We start from the raw sequence: 18804 nt of genomic DNA on the forward strand, positions 1-18804 counted from the left end.
TATGCGGGAGGAAAGCAAACCGTCCCAGCCCTAAACGTTATCGACGTAAATTTAATCCCAGTCCTTTAACGAGATCCTGTTATTACACAGCCGCAGCTTCAAGTGATTGGGACGTGCCTGCACAGTAATTTGGAGCCAGCCTCTGCAATTTAACATTTCTGCTCCATAATTATTCTTGCTATATGCTCTGATTTATTTTTTACCCACTGTATGCACAGACTCCCACACTCTCCGGACTCGGTTGTCGCTGCTTATTTAGCCCAAGACAGAAGGAGAAATGTGTGTTTGTGCAGCGTGTTTATTGGTAAGGTGATGAGTTGGCTGTCTGTGCAGAGCCAGGGAGAGGTGCAGTGTGTGTGTGTGTTTGTGTGTGTGTGTGTGTGTGTGTGTGTGTGCTGCCTGCTCCAGCTTTGAGGTATTGTGTGTCATCTCTCTGCACTCTCCACTGCAGCCGTCTGCTGAATAGTAATCAGTGACACCAGGAGAGAAGAGGGGGAAGGAGGGGGAGAGAGAGAGAGGGTAAGAATGATAGCAGAGAGACGAGGAGAGAGAGGGAGGAAGGCGAGACATGAGGGGAGGGAGGTGGAATACCGAGCTGACAATCGTGCTGCATTATCTGCCTGGTTGGAGGAGCAAGTGTGAAAGAGAAGGAAGGGAAGGAGACCGAGGAGGGGACCTTCAGGAGGATGCAGAGGGCTTCTAAGAGGAGTGCCAGCCATCTCGGTAACACACAGATTCTCTTAACGTTATGCTCGTGATGAGTGTGTCTGATAGCTCTGCTTCAAAGGAGTGTATTCTCAGCGATGTGTGTGGGCGCACGTGTAAGTGTGTGAATCTCCGGCGGCCCCTGGGTGAACCACACAGAGACACATCCAGCTGGTCGCATCTTGATTTTTATCTGTCTGACATTGACCGGCTGCTGCTGCGCTGCTCGTCTCTGCTTTAAGTGTGTTTGTGGTTGCAGCTTTTTTTTTTGCACAAAGCTCCAGATGGCAGATTCAGATATATTTGCCTTTCCTCCTCTTCCTCTTCTTCTTCTAAGAAATCTACAACCAGAGGAGGAGCAGCAGCAGCAGCAGTACAGTCTGTTCTCTGAGTGTGCTACATTCTCATGTGCAGCTCCCGGTTTCTGCAGGTTTTCACGTGCAGGTTTTTCTGACCCAGATTTGCCGGCGTCTCTTAAATGCATGCAGCTGTGTGTGTGTGTGTGTGTGTGTGTGTGTGAGACTGCATTGGGGCCCGGTGCAGTGATACATGTCACCTTGAAGCCACCTAAGGGAGCCTGAGTGCCTCCTTTTGCAGATTAACAGAATCAGGCGTCCACATTTGAACATTTTTCAGCCTGAAGCACTACAATGGCTTCAGTACAGCTTTAGCCATACTTAATGGTGGTGTACTATGTCAGCACATGAGGGATGTAATAGAGGTGTATGGAAGCCAGGGAGTCAGGACAGAGCCTGAGGAGAGAGTTGAATCTGCAGCTGTGTGATGCACTCGTGGGCTAATCAGTTCATTGACCCTGGTGGAGATGTTGGCTGGTAGCGTGCCACGCCTCTGCAAGCCTCTGCAGACATCTGCCTCACCCGGTAACACTGTCTTCAGATCAGATGATGGGATAGGATGCAGTTCTAACTTTGTAAAATGAACTAGTAATATTGAGGACTTGGATTCGTGGTTGGAGGAGGAAGAGAAGGAGGAGTTAGATGAGCGACACAGAGACGAGGACATCTTTGTTCGGCCCCTCCGGCTGTCAGTGGCCTCTCATGTTACGGTCAGCAGGGTTCATTCATGGTTTGTTGTGGATCTGTTGGAGCGTTCAGTGAATCAGAGAAGATCGTCGAGAACAACATTTTTTCCATGTTTCTGGTCTTTGTGATGTCGTTGATTGGAGTATTTTTAAATGTTAAATGTTCCTTACATTTGTGCAACCTAAAAATGCAGGTTATGTAATATTTGTATGATCCTGTTTGAGTGTATCTCAAATAAAAAAAAGATAATATGTCAGCAAACTAAAATCTCTCGCAGCCAGAAAGTTTTCACCACGTGTTACACCGTAAATAACGTATCGTAGTGACTTAATCACTGAACAGGAACCTGATGCATGTAATGACATCATCTACCAATGTACAGCATGGTCATGCAAAAGAGCAAAGACTAACCTCTCTGCTGCAAAAAGAGCGAATGCTTTGGATGTTAGAGTTTTTATTTAGATTGATTTAAACAACATGATACGTGTCCTCATCCACTTTTACACGCAATGTCTGTACGTACAACAAGATGATGGGACAGACGGGAGCCTTCCCTTTAAAGCAGCTGCAAAAAGATGAAAGACTCTGATTTCATTTTTTTTAATCATTTTAAACGGGATGATGAACAATGTTTCCAGCACGTCTGCCTGTTGGGTTTCAACATCAAGACTTCTAACGATCCAGAGCTTTATGTGCAGAGAACTAGGAGCTTTGTGTCAGTAACATTATGCAGGCTGTAGATCAGGTCAAAGTCCATGTATTTGCATTGATAATTAAATGTCTGTTTTTTCTTCTCTGCAGCATTTTCAGCTGGCTTTGATCGACTCCAACCTCTGCACTTTGTCCAAAGCTGAAAGTAAGTGTGATTATTACAGGTGGAATCCCCAGAGGCAGCCGTGCACTGCTCTGTAATGTTATCTGAACGCAGCAGCCTGTCTCTGGTAGAAAGCACATATTGAGAGGGCGCAGGAACATTTCTACAGATCAGCTCTTCCTCTGTGCTGACTCCGCCTCAGACCGGGGTTGCCTTGGAGACTGACACACTGTGATTTCAGATTACATGTTCACCCCCTCCCATCTGTGCTCCATACTGTCTGCAGCCTGTACACACTGAAGGCCAGGGGCTGAGCTGATTATATGTAAGAGTAATGTTCTGCTTTTCTCTGCTTTGTTTCCACAGTCCAGTTCCACATCGCTCATTTGTATGAGATCCAGGTGAGCAAAAAGTCAAGTTTATATTTGATTCAGTTTAATGTTGGGACACAAGCTGCAAAGACCAAATATCACCGTTTGTTTGCAATAGCTTGGAATAGAAGAGGACATGAGTGTGGTTGTGTATGGAGGTGCCAGGTGACGACACAGAGTGGAGACGCTTGCAGGGTTCAGTGAGGAGTAGACATGCTCACAGACGGCCCTGGGTTCAGCGCAGACATTAAAGCCTCTGAGCCCTAATGCACGAAAGCCTTCCAGCTATTTTAATTCTGCACATGATGAGGCTGAACGATGTATCGTGTAACCATCGCGATTATGATGTGCGCATGTGCAATAGAAACATGTGCCACAGTCAACCCAAAACAGCACGACCCTCCACCGCTCGTATCCCTCCACCGCTCGTATCCCTCCACCGCTCGTATCCCTCCACCGCTCGTATCCCTCCACCGCTCGTATCACTCCACCGCTCGTATCACTCCACTGGCTCCCAGCTGCCGCTCGCATCAAATTCAAACCCGGTTGCTCGCTTACAAAACAGCAACAAAAACGTCTCCTGTCTACCTGAACGCCCTCATCCAGGTGTGTACACTCCGTCCTGCCCACTACGCTCTGCCAATGAAAGGCGCCTGGTCTCTTAGAGTTTTCTCCTCAGTCGCCCCCCCGGTGGTGGAACGAGCTACCAAACTCCATTCGGTCCGCAGAGTCCCTTTCACCTTTAAGAAGAAGCTACAGACCCAGCTCTTTATGACCTCTGACCTTAATGATGGTGATGACTTTGATGATGATGACTATATCGACCTTGTTGATGTTGTTGACGCCCTGTGCTCTGCCTGTCAGCACCAGTGTCCTGTCGCACCTGAAGCTGTGTGTTGGCTCTCACTGACTCCGCCCCCTCCTGTCTCGATCGTTGCTTGTGTTGTATTAACTCTCAGATGTTCGTCGCTTTGGACAAAAGCATCTGATGAAATTGTAACCTTGTAACAATGTAGATTTGGTGCACGGTGAAGAAGTGGTGCTTTTCCGTCCTCTTGTACTGAAACAGCCTGACGCTGATTTGTTCTTGAATACTTATTTAAACCGAGGCGTGGACCTGCTGGAAGTTGTGACCTCCAGAAATCAGTCTGCAGCAGAAACACATTTCCTCTCAGGCTGAACTGAAATTCAGATCTTGTGTTTGTAGTTGAATCTTTAGTTCTTAAACTGATGTGAATGCTTTTAATTGATGGTGGCAGTCAAACAGCCAATCAGGAGATCCTGTCAGACCGGTGCTCGTTGTCTGTCCCAGGTTTGCCTCAACGACGGTCATTAGCCTGAGCAGGAAGGAACCACCAAGAGCTTCTCTCATTTATGTGCCCCAAGTGTCAGTGTTTACCCGGAGGTGTCTTTATTGTGTGCAGACAGGAAGAGTCCAGGACCAGACAGTGTGTGTGTGTGTCTGTGTGTGTGTGTGTGTGTGTGTCTGTGTGTGTGTCTGTGTTAGCTGATAAGAGAAACTTCTAGAATCAGGTTCAGACTGAAGGTCAAGAAGGTCGCAGAGTTAAAACAAACAGCGAGTTCACCTCAGACAGAGCAGCTCAGGTTCCCCCAAAAAACAAAGTGTGCAATGCAGCGGATACACACACACACACACACACACACACACACACACACACTTAAAGCTTCCAGACGTGTTGAGTCTGGCCTGTCCTCGTCCACGCTGACCCTCCCCCGTGTGTGTGTGTGTGTGTGTGTGTGTGTGTGTGTGTGTGTGTGTGTGTGTGTGTGTGTGTGTGTGTGTGTGTGTGTGTGTGTGTGTGTGTGTGTGTGTGTGTGTGTGTGTGTGTGTGTGTGTGTGTGTGTGTGTGTGTGTGTGTGTGTGTGTGTGTGTGTGCGACTGGCTGGCCGGTCATTACGAGTGTGAGGAGGTCTGAAGACTCTTTGTGTCTGTCCAGTTAGAACCATAAAACAGTGACCCTCCTGTCTGGCTTAAACAACCCCTCTGTCTCTCTCCACCTCTGTCTCTCTCCACCTCTGTCTCTCTCTCCCTCCGTCTCTCTCTCCCTCCGTCTCTCTCGTTCTGTCCGCAGAAGAAATACAGAGCGGCGAAAGAAGCGTATGAAAGTCTGCTGCAGACTGAAAATCTTCCTGCACAGGTGAAGGCCACCACACTGCAACAACTGGGTGAGTGTCCTTATTCATGCTCTCAGCTCTGCATGTGGAAGTTGCCTGCATGTTTGAGCACTTCGTATGGTGGTCATGCATTAGGCTTGTGCACAGTTTGGGATGGGAATGCATCATGTTGCTGGCTTAGTTATATAGTTGTAAGTTTTCTGCTCCTTTGTACCTGATTTTTAACGTGCGAGTGTGAGTGTGCAGCAGAGCATTGTTTTCTCCTGTTCCCTTCCCCCACTCAGAGCGCACACACGCACGTGCACTCAAATGCTAAATGATGTGTCTCGGTGTTTGTGTGCAGAGTTTGTAACCGGGAATATTTAGGAATTTGATTTTAGTAAGTGTTGGCAAAAAGACAAGAGGGTATGGAAAGTGTTTCTAGAAATAGATTGATGATGCAAGCAAACTCCGTGTTGGCCCTCGGAGCAGCCGGCCAGCGCAGCTAAAATGTGACCACCTGTTTGAAGGAGAGTGCAGCCAGAGCCAGTCTGAAGCTGTCAGAAGCAAAGAAAGAAGTTGGGCATGGGACTGACTGCACACTAGCACACAGAGCTGCTCTATGTGTCACAGCATGCAGAACAGCTCTTTATCAAGTGACGTCTAGCTGAAGCACATCTGCACAACCTGCGACAGAATGAGAAAGAAATGCAGGAATATGTTTGAATTGCTTCTCTGTGTGAACATGTTGGATGTGCACTGGGAATGATCTGCATAGGTTTGTGATGAGGTTTCTGATCCAGTGAATGAACACGACTGCACGGACGATGTGATCATTTAGTTTGACGAGCTTCACGCTGACAGTAAAGTTAAAAATCTGTTTTCACTTCATGAGGAGAATGATTGTAACGACATGTACACCTGCCTCGACGTGGTCAACTCGTCGCAGACATGTCTGGCTCAGGCTGCCCCTTGCGGTGGGCATTGATTAGATCGTCCGAGCAGAGGCGGTTTACATTCAAACAACAAACACAAACAAGAAACGGTAAAATGCGTGCGTGCGTGCGTGCGTGCGTGCGTGCGTGCGTGCGTGCGTGCGTGCGTGTGTGCGCGTGCGTGTGTGAAGAGAACCCATCCCCCTCTTCGTCTGCCTCCCTTCCTTCTTCAGGCTTTGGAAGGACCAGCCATTTGTTTAAGAGTCAAATCCATTTGCACATCAGACCGTGGTTTCTTTTTTCCTCCGGTACCTGTGTTTGTATGAATGCGCTCTCTGCTCTGACTCTGCTGCACGTCTAAGCTTTTTGTTAGAGGTGTGTGAGCTCCGTCTCGAAGGCTCCCTCTGATCTGTCGCTCTGCTCCTCCAGGCTGGATGCATCACACGGTGGAGCAGCTGGGCGATAAAGGCACCAAGGACAGCTATGCCATCCAGTGTCTGCAGAAGTCTCTAGAAGCAGACCCTAACTCTGGACAGTCCTGGTACTTCCTCGGCAGGTAAGACAAACAGGTGTGAGTGAAACTGTCAGACTCTCAGATGTGCTGATAAGTGTGTTTGTTTTAGCCCTCTGCCGGTGTGCTGTGTTAGCCATGTTAGCTACATGAGCATTTTGTGGAGGCAGACGCTCGACACCACATGCTGTTGTTTCTTTGCTGTTAGTTTCTCCTGGGGGGAGATGTGCAGGTTGAATGCACACAAGCGTTTGAGCAGAAAAGCATACGACCCCCCCGAGGGTCCATGCTGTCCCTTAAGGTGTTAGCTTAGCTTGGCTAGTCACAGTGTCACAGTGAGGCAATTTTGCCCCTTGCAAAAACAGGGGTGTTACAGATACACTGGGCGTTATCGGGAGTGTTTTTCTGCAGGGTCATTTGTCTGTTCTGCTGCATCCACATGGAATCAGGCAGCAGGTAGATGCTTCAACCAGGTGAGAGAGGAAGATTAAATCTGAATGCTTACTAGAAGAAAGCGCCGCTGACAAAACTAAAAATAATAACTATTCACACCAAATGTTGTCACACGATCTGGACCATGAGAAGTTCTTTGTGCAATCAGATGTGGTCAGCTCTACTCTGCCTTCTCTCCTCCAGGTGCTACTCCAGTATCGGGAAGGTGCAGGATGCCTTCATCTCTTACCGTCAGTCCATCGACAAGTCGGAGGCCAGCGCTGACACCTGGTGCTCCATAGGGTAAGAGCACAAACACTATATTCTTACACTGAGAGGAACTGTAAAGGTCAGAGGCGTGGGGATGCTTAACACAGAGACGGTGGGTATCAGAGCCGCAGGAGAAAAAGAGACCGTCTATAGATAGATGGAAGGTGGGGGGGGGGGTGTCCTCAGGGAGTCCCTGTGATGGTTCAGATAAGATAAAGACCTGAATCCTGGAAGCTGTTAAGAGAACCACCTCCTCTTTGCCCTCAGGGTTCTCTACCAGCAGCAGAACCAGCCTATGGATGCTCTGCAGGCCTACATCTGTGCCGTTCAACTGGACCACAGCCACGCGGCCGCCTGGATGGACCTGGGGACCCTCTACGAGTCCTGCGGGCAGCCGCACGACGCCATCAAGTGCTACGTCAACGCTACACGCAGCAAGGCCTGCCTTAACACGGCCGCGCTCACACAACGCATCAAACTGCTGCAGGTAGTTAGACCTCCCTCACCCGTCACACCCTGTGTTAGATGTTGTGCGTGTGTATTGAAGTGATGTGATTATTGACGGGCATTGCTAAAGCAATCCAATTTAAAATGTGCTTTTTGTCATTTTGATTTGTGAGCACTGAGATATGAATAATGATTCATATTGGTGTGTTTAAACACATGTTCCTCACTGTAACTGTAAAACATTTCTCATGACATTGAACATTTCTGTTTATATTCTGTAAACCTGAAACACTCAGACAAGAAGTCTTTATGATTGTGTGTTCAGCACTAAAGTCTGTGTCTTACACGATCTCTCCTAGGCTCAGTTGTGTAACCTTCAGCCAGGTAGTCTGCAGAATAAGAGTAAAATGCTTCCTAGTATTGAGGAGGCGTGGAGCCTTCCCATTCCTGCTGAGCTCACGTCCAGGCAGGGGGCCCTGAACACAGCACAGGCACAGCAGGTGAGATCCAGCTCCTACGAGCCTCTTGGAAATTACTTCAACAATAAACTATATGAGCTCTGTTAAAGCTGAGGCCTCGCTCTGATACGCTCACATGTTTTATCCACGTCAGATATTCATGTTAAATCCTTGTTTGCATCCAAGCTAGACTTCTGCCACGTGAGATAAAAGAGGAATCATGCTGGAGGAGTTGGAGCGAGGCCCATATTTCGATAGTCTAATTACCAAAGTGTAGTTGACCTTCACAGCGCCGCTCGGTGACAAATGACAAGTGTGAAAGTAAAAGGCAAAGCTGCGAGGGACTCATTATGTCACACAACTCGTATCCTAATTGAAAAGAGGCACAAGTCTCGTGCAGTCATTTAAACATACTTGGCCAAATGCAGCGCTGAGAATGCGTCTGTCTGACAACACCACGACAGGATCTGTAAAGACAGAAACCCAGACCGTGACCTTTCAGTAATTTGACCCCAGAATATGTAAACGTGTGAGTTTCCCTTTAAGGAATATAATGACATGACCTTTGTGGCTTCCTCTTTATTCTTTCTGAAAATGTTTAACTCTTGATCAGACCTTGAAGAATCAGAGCTCTTTGACTTAGATCTTAATACAGACCTCACATCAACACTTCATCTTTATTTAGTCCTCTTATTTTCATCATCAAATGTGTTTTCATGCAATGTTAATATTAACCATCGACGTCATGCAGCTAATAACATCCTCTCCATCCCGAGCACTCGCCTGAGTCACACCGTAACCGAACACAGAGGACTGAGAGGAACGTTGATGAAGCTTTAAATGAAAGTTATTATTGATTAAGTGTCCCCAGATGTTCGCTGTAAACTCCACGAGGAACTGTTTGTTGTCTGCATGTCCTGAAACCCTCCACCGCCCACACGTGACTCACAGCATGAATACTCTGATTCTGACCTTAATCGACCTCTGACCGTTAGATTAAGGTGAAAGCCACATTCCAATCAGAGTATTGTCAAACATCAGTTTTATAACTCTCACATTGTTGTGCATGTAAATGTAGCATCTGGTGTATCTGTGCAGAAAGGTTTGTCTGTTCTTAATGCCAGTGCGGTGTTTCCTCACGAGCTGCGTCTCTGTGCTTTCAGGCCTGTAAGGGGGAGGGAGGCCAGACCGCCAGCAACCACACAGACGCACAGGCCAGTCCTGCCAAGAAGAAACGCACTGCCAGCCCAGCCAAGGTACAGCTAACTCCTATCAATATTCTACTTGACATTTGCAGAGGTTAGAGCCATGGTCCACGTTTCTGTCTCTGTCACAGGGAGCTGCAGACTCGTGGGTGAACAGCCCCAATCAGCAGCAGATCCCCAGCTGGTACCTAACGCCACAGAAGCTCCAGGTAGGAAACATCTCAGGGGCACGTGTTGTGTTTGTAGAGAAACCTTTATAACAGAGTCTGTTATGTTCTTATAAAGTAGAAGAGGCTAATGTAGCTCCTGTGAATAACCTCACGTGTTAATGTTTCCACATTGTTGAGGAGACAAAGTGTCAGAGAGTTTTAAGAGTCGACCTGCTGAAAGCAAAACCACGTTCAGCCGTCTGAGGAGACTCTGTAGGTCATGAACGCCTCACTTGTGTTAGTGCATGCTGCCTGTCTGAAGAGAACCCTGCTGGAACTATACACTCCAGGAGCTCAGGGAGGTCGTGGCGGCTCCCTCCTGTAATAACCCGAGCTAAAGTGACAATAGCTTTGAACCTTCTGTAAATGACATCATTCATGTCATGGATTTATCGCCCAGCTCCTCCCTTTTTCCAAATCAATAACCGATCATGTGTTTACATTTACACAAACAAAATGAAAACTGTGAGCGGCTAAATGAAATAACGCTCTGTTGTGGAACATGCAGCACCTGGATCACCTGCGGAGCAACCGAGCAAACCTCAAGCCCCCTCAGGTGCAGATGCTGGAGCAGCTGGAGAACCAGTTCTCTCTCATGCAGCAGCATCAGCAGCAGGTAGACACGCAGCTCTGGTTATACGGGCCGATAGAGGAGTGTATCTGCTGTGTGCTGGTTATTAACACATGATAATGCTTCTGTTTGTGTCTGTTCTGTCAGATGAGGCAGCAGGCAGCAGCGGGAGGCCAGCCGCGGCCCAGCCTTCCCAATGGTCCTTTGGCTGAGCCCTCTCAACCCCACGCAGGCCTCTCCCGCACCTCCCCCCTCAATCACACAGCCATCCGGCCCCCTTGTGTCACCCAGCCCACAGCCAATGGATCCTGTTCTTCGAGTCCACACCTGGACAAGAATCACACCCTGGGACTGGGAGGAGGCGGCCCGAGCAACGGAAACGTGCCTTACCCGCAGCAGAACTCTCTACCTCACAACTGCACAGCCGCCAGTCACCCCAGCACCAGCAGCACTACCAGTAGTCCCAGTCACGCAGACGAGACCTGGAGGAGCCAACAACGCAACACTAACACTCAGGTAACACGCTGGTCCGTTGTTGTTTCCTGTCAGTCAGACGCCTTCCTGTGTTCTGCATGTCACTATGTTCCTGGGTGATTGTTTGTAACTGTGTCTCTGCTCCTCCTCTCTGCTCAGGGGCTTCAAAAAGGTCCAGGTTCACATTCGGCAGGTCCCAATGGAGAACCTCCTTTCTCTTCCTCCTCCTCCCCTCAGACCTCGTTCTCTTCCTCTGGCATTCTCAATCAGGTCGGACATTCCTCTGGGCCCTGCACTGCCTCCTCCTCGGCCTCCTCGTTATCCCCCACCTCCCCCCAGTCCACACCCAACCACCTGTCCTCACCCCCCCACTCCGCTACTACCTCAGGGGTCCACACCAAAGATGCCACGCCTTCAGGGGGCAACAACGGCAGCAACGGTGCAGCTGCTGCTTTGCCATCGGGTTCAGAGGCGGCAGTCAGGCATTCTGCAGGGACGCCCCAAAGTCCCAGCTCCGCCCCCGCGCAGGGATTGACTAATCACGTCCAGCTGCGGGTGACGGACAGCTCTGCTAGCCAGTCTCAGCCCGGCTCTCCTGCCCCCAGCGTGCTCAGTTCAGACAATCCTCAGCTCTCAGCCTTGCTAAAGGGAAAAGCCAATGCGACCAGTAACGACGACAACAATAACTACAGTAACCACGGAGGGCCTTCCTCAGAGAAGATCAACAACGTCCACCCGGGTCTCCACGGTGCCGCCAAGCCAGCGTCCGAGCAGTCCGTCGCTGTCAGTACGCCCTCTCCTCGCTCTGCGGACCCTCACACCAACAACAGCCTCTCCTGCCTTAACAGCCCGTCCAGCACCAACAGCCAGGGGCCCACGGTCAACGGGAAGGGGCCCGAGGACTCCCAGAGCCCGCTGAAGGTGGAGCCTTCAGGAGGAGCTCAGAGACACAGTGTCCCTGCTGGTCTGGCTCCCTGGTCCTCAGTGTCCATCTACCCCAGCTCCAGCGAGGTGCTCAAAGCCTGCAGGTAAGAGGCCTGCGAGGGGACAGTGAGTGAGTGTGTGTGTGTGTGTGTGTGTGTACACCTCTGGGTGTGTGACGGTGTTGATACCAGGATTTTGAGTCCAGTAGGAAGCTGTCATGATGCTCCACATTTGTTCTTGTTGCTGCGCTTCTCTTTCTTATTGTTCTGCATCTCCAACCATAACTTGAGCCTCATAAGGGGCCTCCTTGGTGTAACTCAGGATGTTCTGACAGTTCCAGCTACAACAGGAGGAGCTTCAGTGTAAATCCAGAATAGAAATGTTGCTATCATTTTATAATGTGTCAACAGTCTGAGAAGGAACGGGACATGTTGCACGAGTTTAGCTTTAGCTTTAGGAAGCTAAGCTAACCCTTGTCTGAAATGGTTCCTTTGTGCTTACAGTTGTTAGTTGTAGTTGTGTGTTGATGTCTTGCCCTGCCTCTGTCTGCAGGAACCTGGGGAAGAACGGCCTGTCGACCAGCAGCATCATCCTGGACAAGTGTCCTCCTCCGCGCCCGCCTCGCCCTCCCTCTCCTCCGCTGCCAAAGGACAAACTCAACCCCCCCACACCCAGCATTTATGTACGTGCAGCCGCGCCACAGAAGGACAAGTATTCAGGATGTTGTTGTCGTGTGTCCTTTTAATGTGTCGAATACGTTCTTCTGACCTGCTCCTGTGTCTCCTCTCCTCTCCTCTCTGCTCCTGTGTCTCCTCTCCTCTCTGCTCCTGTGTCTCCTCTCCTCTCTGCTCCTGTGTCTCCTCTCCTCTCTGCTCCTGTGTCTCCTCTCTGCTCCCGTGTCTCCTCTCCTCTCCTCTCTGCTCCCGTGTCTCCTCTCCTCTCCTCTCTGCTCCTGTGTCTCCTCTCCTCTCCTCTCCGCTCCTGCATTTCCTCTCCTCTCTGCTGCTGCGTCTCCTCTCTGCTCCTGTGTCTCCTCTCCTCTCTGCTCCTGTGTCTCCTCTCCTCTCTGCTCCTGTGTCTCCTCTCCTCTCTGCTCTTGTGTCTCCTCTCTGCTCCTGTGTCTCCTCTCCTCTCTGCTCCTGCGTGTCCTCTCTGACCTGCTCCTGCGTCTCCTCTCTGACCTGCTCCTGTGTCTCCTCTCCTCTCTGCTCCTGCGTCTCCTCTCTGACCTGCTCCTGCGTCTCCTCTCTGACCTGCTCCTGTGTCTTCTCTCTGACCTGCAGCTGGAAAACAAGAGGGACGCCTTCTTCCCTCCTCTGCATCAGTTCTGCACAAGCGCTGCCAACCCGGTCACCGTCATCAGAGGCCTGGCTGGAGCTCTCAAACTGGGTACGCAGCAGGTCACAGATGCAGAACGCGCTCTCTGCTGAAGTGCATTTTTGTGTTTCAGCGTCTCAACGTGTCGAGTTTAGGAGCAGTAAATGTGAAAGCGAGAGCAGCTGTGAGCATGTGCAGCTGGATGTTTCTGTCTCCTCAGTCTCACGTGGCTCTGTGGGTGTGTCTCTGTGATCATGACAGCAAGTGTGTGTGTGTGTGGAGGAATATAACATGTATGACAACAGCACCACCTGCAAGTGAGAGATGTTACTGCACGTGTTGCTGGAGAGGAAATGTAGGAGCTTCTGCCAAGTTTCAAGCATCTGCTCCTCCAGCACTAAGACTTCCTGCCTGTTGTATAAAGTGTCATCTCAGACTGATTTCAGTTTTGTTCTCAAAGTTACAAAAAGACAAATCAACCTTCCTGCCCTGCTGAAAGCCTGCTCGCTCTACACCTGCTGCACGACTGCAGTCAGATTCACTCTGAGTATCTCGCCTTGTTCTCCCTCAGTCAGAAGATAACCGTAACAAACTTTAACATGCTTCCTGTAGGAATATTAACCTCTCGAGACCCAGCAGAATGATCACATGTTGCTGCAGTGCACTGAGGAGGGAGCATTTTTAAACACGATGTTTTTATTTTTCGTTTGATACTAAATCTGTGTCACTTCGAGCGATTTACAAGATTCTTTAGTCAAAACTTCAGAAAAAAAACATTCAGTTTAATAACTGTAAAATAATCCAAACAACGTTAGCGAGCGTTTCACCGACAGGAGCAGAAACAAATGTGTAGTCAGCTCAGAGTCTTGACCGGATAACGCCAGGCTTTCAAAATAAAAGACAAATGTCCCTAACTTCAGAGACGCAAAGTTATTAAACATATATGAATAATGATGTAACCGGACGTCTCCGTGGCAACGTGAATGCCTCTGTACTGACTCTGCGTCTGAAGTTAGACTCTTCTCCCTCTGCTGCTCTGCAGACCTGGGCCTGTTCTCCACTAAGACGTTGGTGGAGGCCAACCCGGACCACCTGGTGGAGGTGCGGACCCAGCTGGCTCAGCCCACCGATGAGAACTGGGACCCGAGCGGCAGCAGGAAGATGTGGCGCTGCGAGAGCAGTCGCTCCCACACCACCATCATCAAATACGCCCAGTACCAGGCCTCATCCTTCCAGGAGTCCCTGAGGGTCAGTGGGAGAGATAAACACACACACACACACACACACACACACACACACACACACACACAGGCTATCCCTAACTATAGACGAGTACTATTTTCAACAATGAATTTGAATGAAGATGTTTATGAGCAGCCTGCTTTGTTGTTGATGACGATGAAAAGAAAGAATTGATGTAGTTTGTTTCTGTTAAAGACTTTCTGTCACTTTTCTTTTGAAAGGAGGAGAACGAGAAGAAGAAGGAGATGGAAGCAGAAGCAGGTTCCTCAGACAGGTGAGTTTATGTCTCCTCCTTTTTACTCCTTGTGTGTGTGTTTATTGTTCATGTTACTGACTGCGTCACACTGTCCTGCTTCACCAGTGCGATGCGGCGCAGGAAAGGTCCTTTCAAACACATCAAGTTTGGCACCAACATCGACCTCTCTGATGAGAAGAAGTGAGTGATCGTTCGACCGTCTTTAAGAGAAGTGATTTCCTCGTCTTTACTGTCACATGATAACCTGTGAACTCTGCCCCGTTCAGGTGGAAACAGCAGCTGCAGGAGCTGTCCAAACTTCCAGCTTTTGCCCGTGTGGTGTCAGCCGGTAACCTGCTGAGCCACGTGGGTCACACCATCCTGGGCATGAACACGGTCCAGCTCTACATGAAGGTTCCCGGGAGCAGGACTCCAGGTATACAAAGACAGGAGCAGCGCACCTGTTATCTGCAGTGTACTTTTCCTACCTCTGTTAGTGACCCTGTGCTTTTATTTTGAAGGTCACCAAGAGAACAACAACTTCTGCTCGGTCAACATCAACATCGGTCCTGGAGACTGTGAGTGGTTCGCTGTTCCTGAAACGTACTGGGGCGTCATCAACGACTTCTGTGAAAAGTAAGACACGAATAATATTTAGGATTGACTGTATTTTAAACATGGGCCTATTTTATAACTAATTAACTGTCTGAATGACTCTTAGGAACAGAAACAGCTGTTCCATCGCTCTCTTCAAAGCCACCAGACTCCATTGGCAAAAACCTCATTTTACCTCAATACAGGAGTTGCAGGTCTCGGTCTGCCTCGCCTGGTTAGGTTGTGTTTGTGTGTTACATACATGTTCGTTAACATAACATTTTAACATTTAAAACACCAAAGTCACAAAATAACCAAAACAAACTAACTGAAAGAGGAAGAGAGAGAGACCGGCAACCCCTGCTTTCTGGAGGGTAAAATCAGTGTTTTTCTGAATGGAGTCTGGTGTGTGTGCAGAGAGCGATGTAAAAAAAACAATCATCTTCCTCTGTAACAAAAAGGTCTATCTCTGTAGGGATCCTTTCTGTCATGTTGTCACACACTTAGAAGAACAATCTGAGCCTGTCAAACAACAAGAACTTTTAGTGGACGACCTTTGACCCATCAAGGATTATGTTGCAGCCATTACAGCCTGTTTTGTTGCTGTCAACTGAAGCAATCACCTGGAGCAATCCAGAACTTTTTTTACCTATTACTCATTAAGACCCCAAAAATATATCACAGCGTGTTGCCCGTTTTCCCTCCTCCTACAGGAACAACATCAACTTCCTGATGGGCTCCTGGTGGCCGAACCTGGAGGACCTGTATGAGACCAACGTGCCTGTTTACCGGTTCATCCAGCGGCCGGGGGACCTGGTGTGGCTCAACACAGGAACGATTCACTGGGTTCAGGCCATCGGCTGGTGCAACAACATCGCGTGGAACGTGGGACCCCTCACAGGTGAGAAAGATGTCACATTAAAGCCTGCTGAGATAAAGCCTCAGGATAGCGCTGCCGGTCCCTGCAGGAAGCCTGCAGGTGCAGACCGCTGCAGCTGTTCAAACGTGCTGCTGACGGAGCCGGGGGGCGTTTCGAACTTCAGCTGGAGTTATGAATCAAAGTGCAGACGTAAATGAAGTGTGCCTCTCTTGTTTTTGTCAGCTCATCAGTACAAGCTGGCGGTGGAGCGCTACGAGTGGAACAAGCTGCAGAGCGTCAAATCCATCGTTCCCATGATCCACCTCTCCTGGAACATGGCCAGGAACATCAAAGTGTCCGACCATAAGCTCTTTGAGATGATCAAGTGAGAACTCTCTGTCTCTTATTCAGCTGTTTTTCTTATAACTTTACACTCAGCTAACCTGTGTGTGTGTGTGTGTGTGTGTGTGTGTGTGTGTGTGTGTGTGTGTGTGTGTGTGTGTGTGTGTGTGTGTGTGTGTGTGTGTGTGTGTGTGTGTGTGTGTGTGTGTGTGTGTGTGTGTGTGTGTGTGTGTGTGTGTGTGTGTGTCAGGTACTGTTTGTTGCGGACTCTGAAGCAGTGTCAGATGCAGAGAGAACTCCTGCTGGCTGCTGGGAAAGAGATGGTGTGGCACGGGAGGACGCAGAACGAGCCAGCACATTACTGCAGCATCTGTGAGGTAAGAACACAGACGTCATCCCGCTGCAGTCGTCCTCCTGACACCTGAGCTGCTGTTGCTGTTTGACTCTCTCCTGTCTTTTGGGGACGAGTCGGACATGGGACTTGTGAAACCTAAGAACTATCTTTTAGGAGGACGTTCGGGGACAGTGTGATTATCTTACTGTTAACATTGTAAAGCTGTTTATTTCAATGCTGAGACACTGCTGCTATAACAAGACGCATATGCAAAAGCCTTTTTATACGTTTGTTTTTCTCCAGTTTGTCCTTCATTGCTTTCAGCGATCCTTCTGGAGAGAGAAACACGTCTATGAGTCTGTCACAGAAGAACAACAGATCATCGTACACTTTGCAGCAGCACATGCTAGGATATAAAATCTTGTGTAACCTGTTGCTTTCTTCCCAAACTTACTTTGACACTTTGCATGAAAATAACAAAGTTCCTCATAAGAGTACTTCCTCTGCCTCCTCTCCCTCTTTAGCAGCGTGTAGCTTGTTGCAACAGTTGGTCCCGTTTATCTTCTATATCAAATTACAAACGTTATTAAGCCTAAATAAATATGTTACAAATAATGAGCTTCTTTTCCTGACCCGTTTGCGCTTCCTGTCTCTGTCCCGTGCAGGTGGAGGTGTTCGACCTGCTGTTCGTCACCAGCGAGAGCAACAGCAGGAAGACGTACGTGGTGCACTGCCAGGACTGTGCCCGCAGGGGGAGCACTAACCTGGACAACTTCGTGGTGCTGGAGCAGTACAAGATGGAGGACCTCATGCAGGTTTACGACCAGTTCACACTCGTAAGTGTCGGCCACAAACCCAGCAGTTCTGTCCCGAGCAGACACGATGCATGAGCTCAGTGATGTCCCTCTGTGTCCCCACAGGCGAGCCCCCTGCCCTCCTCCTCCTCCTCTTGATGCTCACTGTTCTCCAGCAGAACTCTCCGGAAACCTCTTCTTCTTTTCTGATATTCAGGAAGTGAGCCGGCGGTCCTCAAGCGGCGCTCTGTAGCTCTCCCATAAGGCAGCTGAGTGAAAGCTGTGTGTCTATGCAACCTGCCCGGAGCGGTGACCCCCCCTCAGACTGGACTTTACAGGGTGGGGGGTGGGGGGTGGGGGGGGCAGCTCCTCCTTCATCATGACCAGACTGTTCTCCTCCTGCTCGCCCAGAAAACACAAACACCCCCCAGAAAGATGATGAATTAAAGTTTTGTACATATTCTGTTCACACAAAGACTACTGACGTTTCTTTCTCCTTTATGTTTGTGACACGAGAGCTTTGCCCCCCCCACCCCCCCACGAGACGATAACTAGCATAGCTGGTCTTTTGTACGTTAGATAAACTCCTCCTCCTCCTCCTCCTCCTCCTCCTCCTCCTCAGTCAGGAAACAAGACGTTTTGTAATGTGAAAGTAGAGTGACACATTCTTTACTCCCCCCTCCCTCTCTTTTTTAGGATCCGTTTATCTGCTGGAGCTTTGACGAGTTTCTTTGGGAAAGCAGGAAGTAGACAAACAGCCACGTCACAGAGAGAAAGGGTTGCACAGAGACAAAAGAGTGAACTTTAACTTGTGTTCTTTTTTATTTTCATGTAAATTTACACTATTTATAAATGCATATTTATTGCTTGAAAATATTTGTTGATGGAATGCTGTAATTTTTCCAGAGTACCTGCCATTAAATCTGAAGGAGCCTTGTGATTTTAAGCAACGGCTCCTCCTATGTTTTCTATGAGCTGCTTAGTAAGCGTTGTACAGAGACCTGACCTGGAAGAGGTTTATTGTTTGAAGGATGTTTTATGAGTCAATAAACAAGAACTGTCTTTATTTACATCTGCAGCTCTGGTGCACTTCTTCTGAATTATTATGGGCTGGAGAAATCTGCTGCAGCCCCCCTGTTTTGTGTTTGTCTTCTTTGCTTTGCCCCTCCTCCTCTTCTCTTCTTTTTGCCATTCTTTCTCTTCCTCTTTCCTCTTCTCATCCTCCTCTCAGGTCATCTTCCTTCCTCTGCATGAAACTAAACCAAACTTCTCTCAGAGGTTCAGTCCTGGAAAACTTCAGCTGGCACTGAAAGATGCCGTTACTGTCACTTCAATCAACTCAACGGACTTTAAATTTCTATCACTATAATTCACGGTGGTGCAGTGGTTAGCTAGAAGGTTCCTGGTTTGAGTCCCGGTTCAGACGTAGTGGGCCTTCCTGTGTGGAGTCTGCATGTTCTCCCCGTGCATGCGTGGGTTCCCTCCGGGTACTCCGGTTCCTCCCACAGTCCGCAGACATGCTCGTTAGGTTCACTGGTGACGCTAAATCGCCTGTAGGTGTGAGTGTGAGTCTATCTGCAGCAGCATGTAGCCTAGCTTCCGT

At 49.0% G+C, this 18804-nt stretch overlaps 1 protein-coding gene across 2 annotated transcripts in view; it reads left to right on the forward strand.

Annotated features, from left to right (window-relative positions):
- Positions 1-18271, forward strand: part of kdm6a (lysine (K)-specific demethylase 6A) — a 36400-nt gene extending 18129 nt beyond the window's left edge. The window contains exons 7-30 of one of the 2 annotated variants that reach the window (XM_069663781.1): positions 2550-2604; positions 2929-2963; positions 5027-5120; positions 6413-6539; positions 7131-7229; positions 7464-7683; positions 8003-8143; positions 9265-9357; positions 9438-9515; positions 10024-10131; positions 10234-10602; positions 10720-11588; positions 12037-12166; positions 12768-12873; positions 13844-14049; positions 14265-14317; positions 14405-14479; positions 14566-14714; positions 14800-14914; positions 15586-15773; positions 15975-16116; positions 16324-16450; positions 17073-17243; positions 17328-18271. In XM_069663781.1, the coding sequence (XP_069519882.1) occupies positions 2550-2604; positions 2929-2963; positions 5027-5120; positions 6413-6539; positions 7131-7229; positions 7464-7683; positions 8003-8143; positions 9265-9357; positions 9438-9515; positions 10024-10131; positions 10234-10602; positions 10720-11588; positions 12037-12166; positions 12768-12873; positions 13844-14049; positions 14265-14317; positions 14405-14479; positions 14566-14714; positions 14800-14914; positions 15586-15773; positions 15975-16116; positions 16324-16450; positions 17073-17243; positions 17328-17360 (3783 nt within the window). In that variant the 3' untranslated portion in view covers positions 17361-18271. The remainder of the gene's footprint in view (positions 1-2549; positions 2605-2928; positions 2964-5026; positions 5121-6412; positions 6540-7130; positions 7230-7463; positions 7684-8002; positions 8144-9264; positions 9358-9437; positions 9516-10023; positions 10132-10233; positions 10603-10719; positions 11589-12036; positions 12167-12767; positions 12874-13843; positions 14050-14264; positions 14318-14404; positions 14480-14565; positions 14715-14799; positions 14915-15585; positions 15774-15974; positions 16117-16323; positions 16451-17072; positions 17244-17327) is intronic. The other variant, XM_069663782.1, reaches the window with a different exon arrangement.
- Positions 18272-18804: the final 533 nt, after the last annotated feature.

Source organism: Semicossyphus pulcher, unplaced genomic scaffold (assembly GCF_022749685.1).
Source record: "Semicossyphus pulcher isolate SPU_LCO1_2020_fin unplaced genomic scaffold, fSemPul1.0.p SCAF_15, whole genome shotgun sequence".
Classification (NCBI taxonomy): Eukaryota; Metazoa; Chordata; class Actinopteri; order Labriformes; family Labridae; genus Semicossyphus; species Semicossyphus pulcher.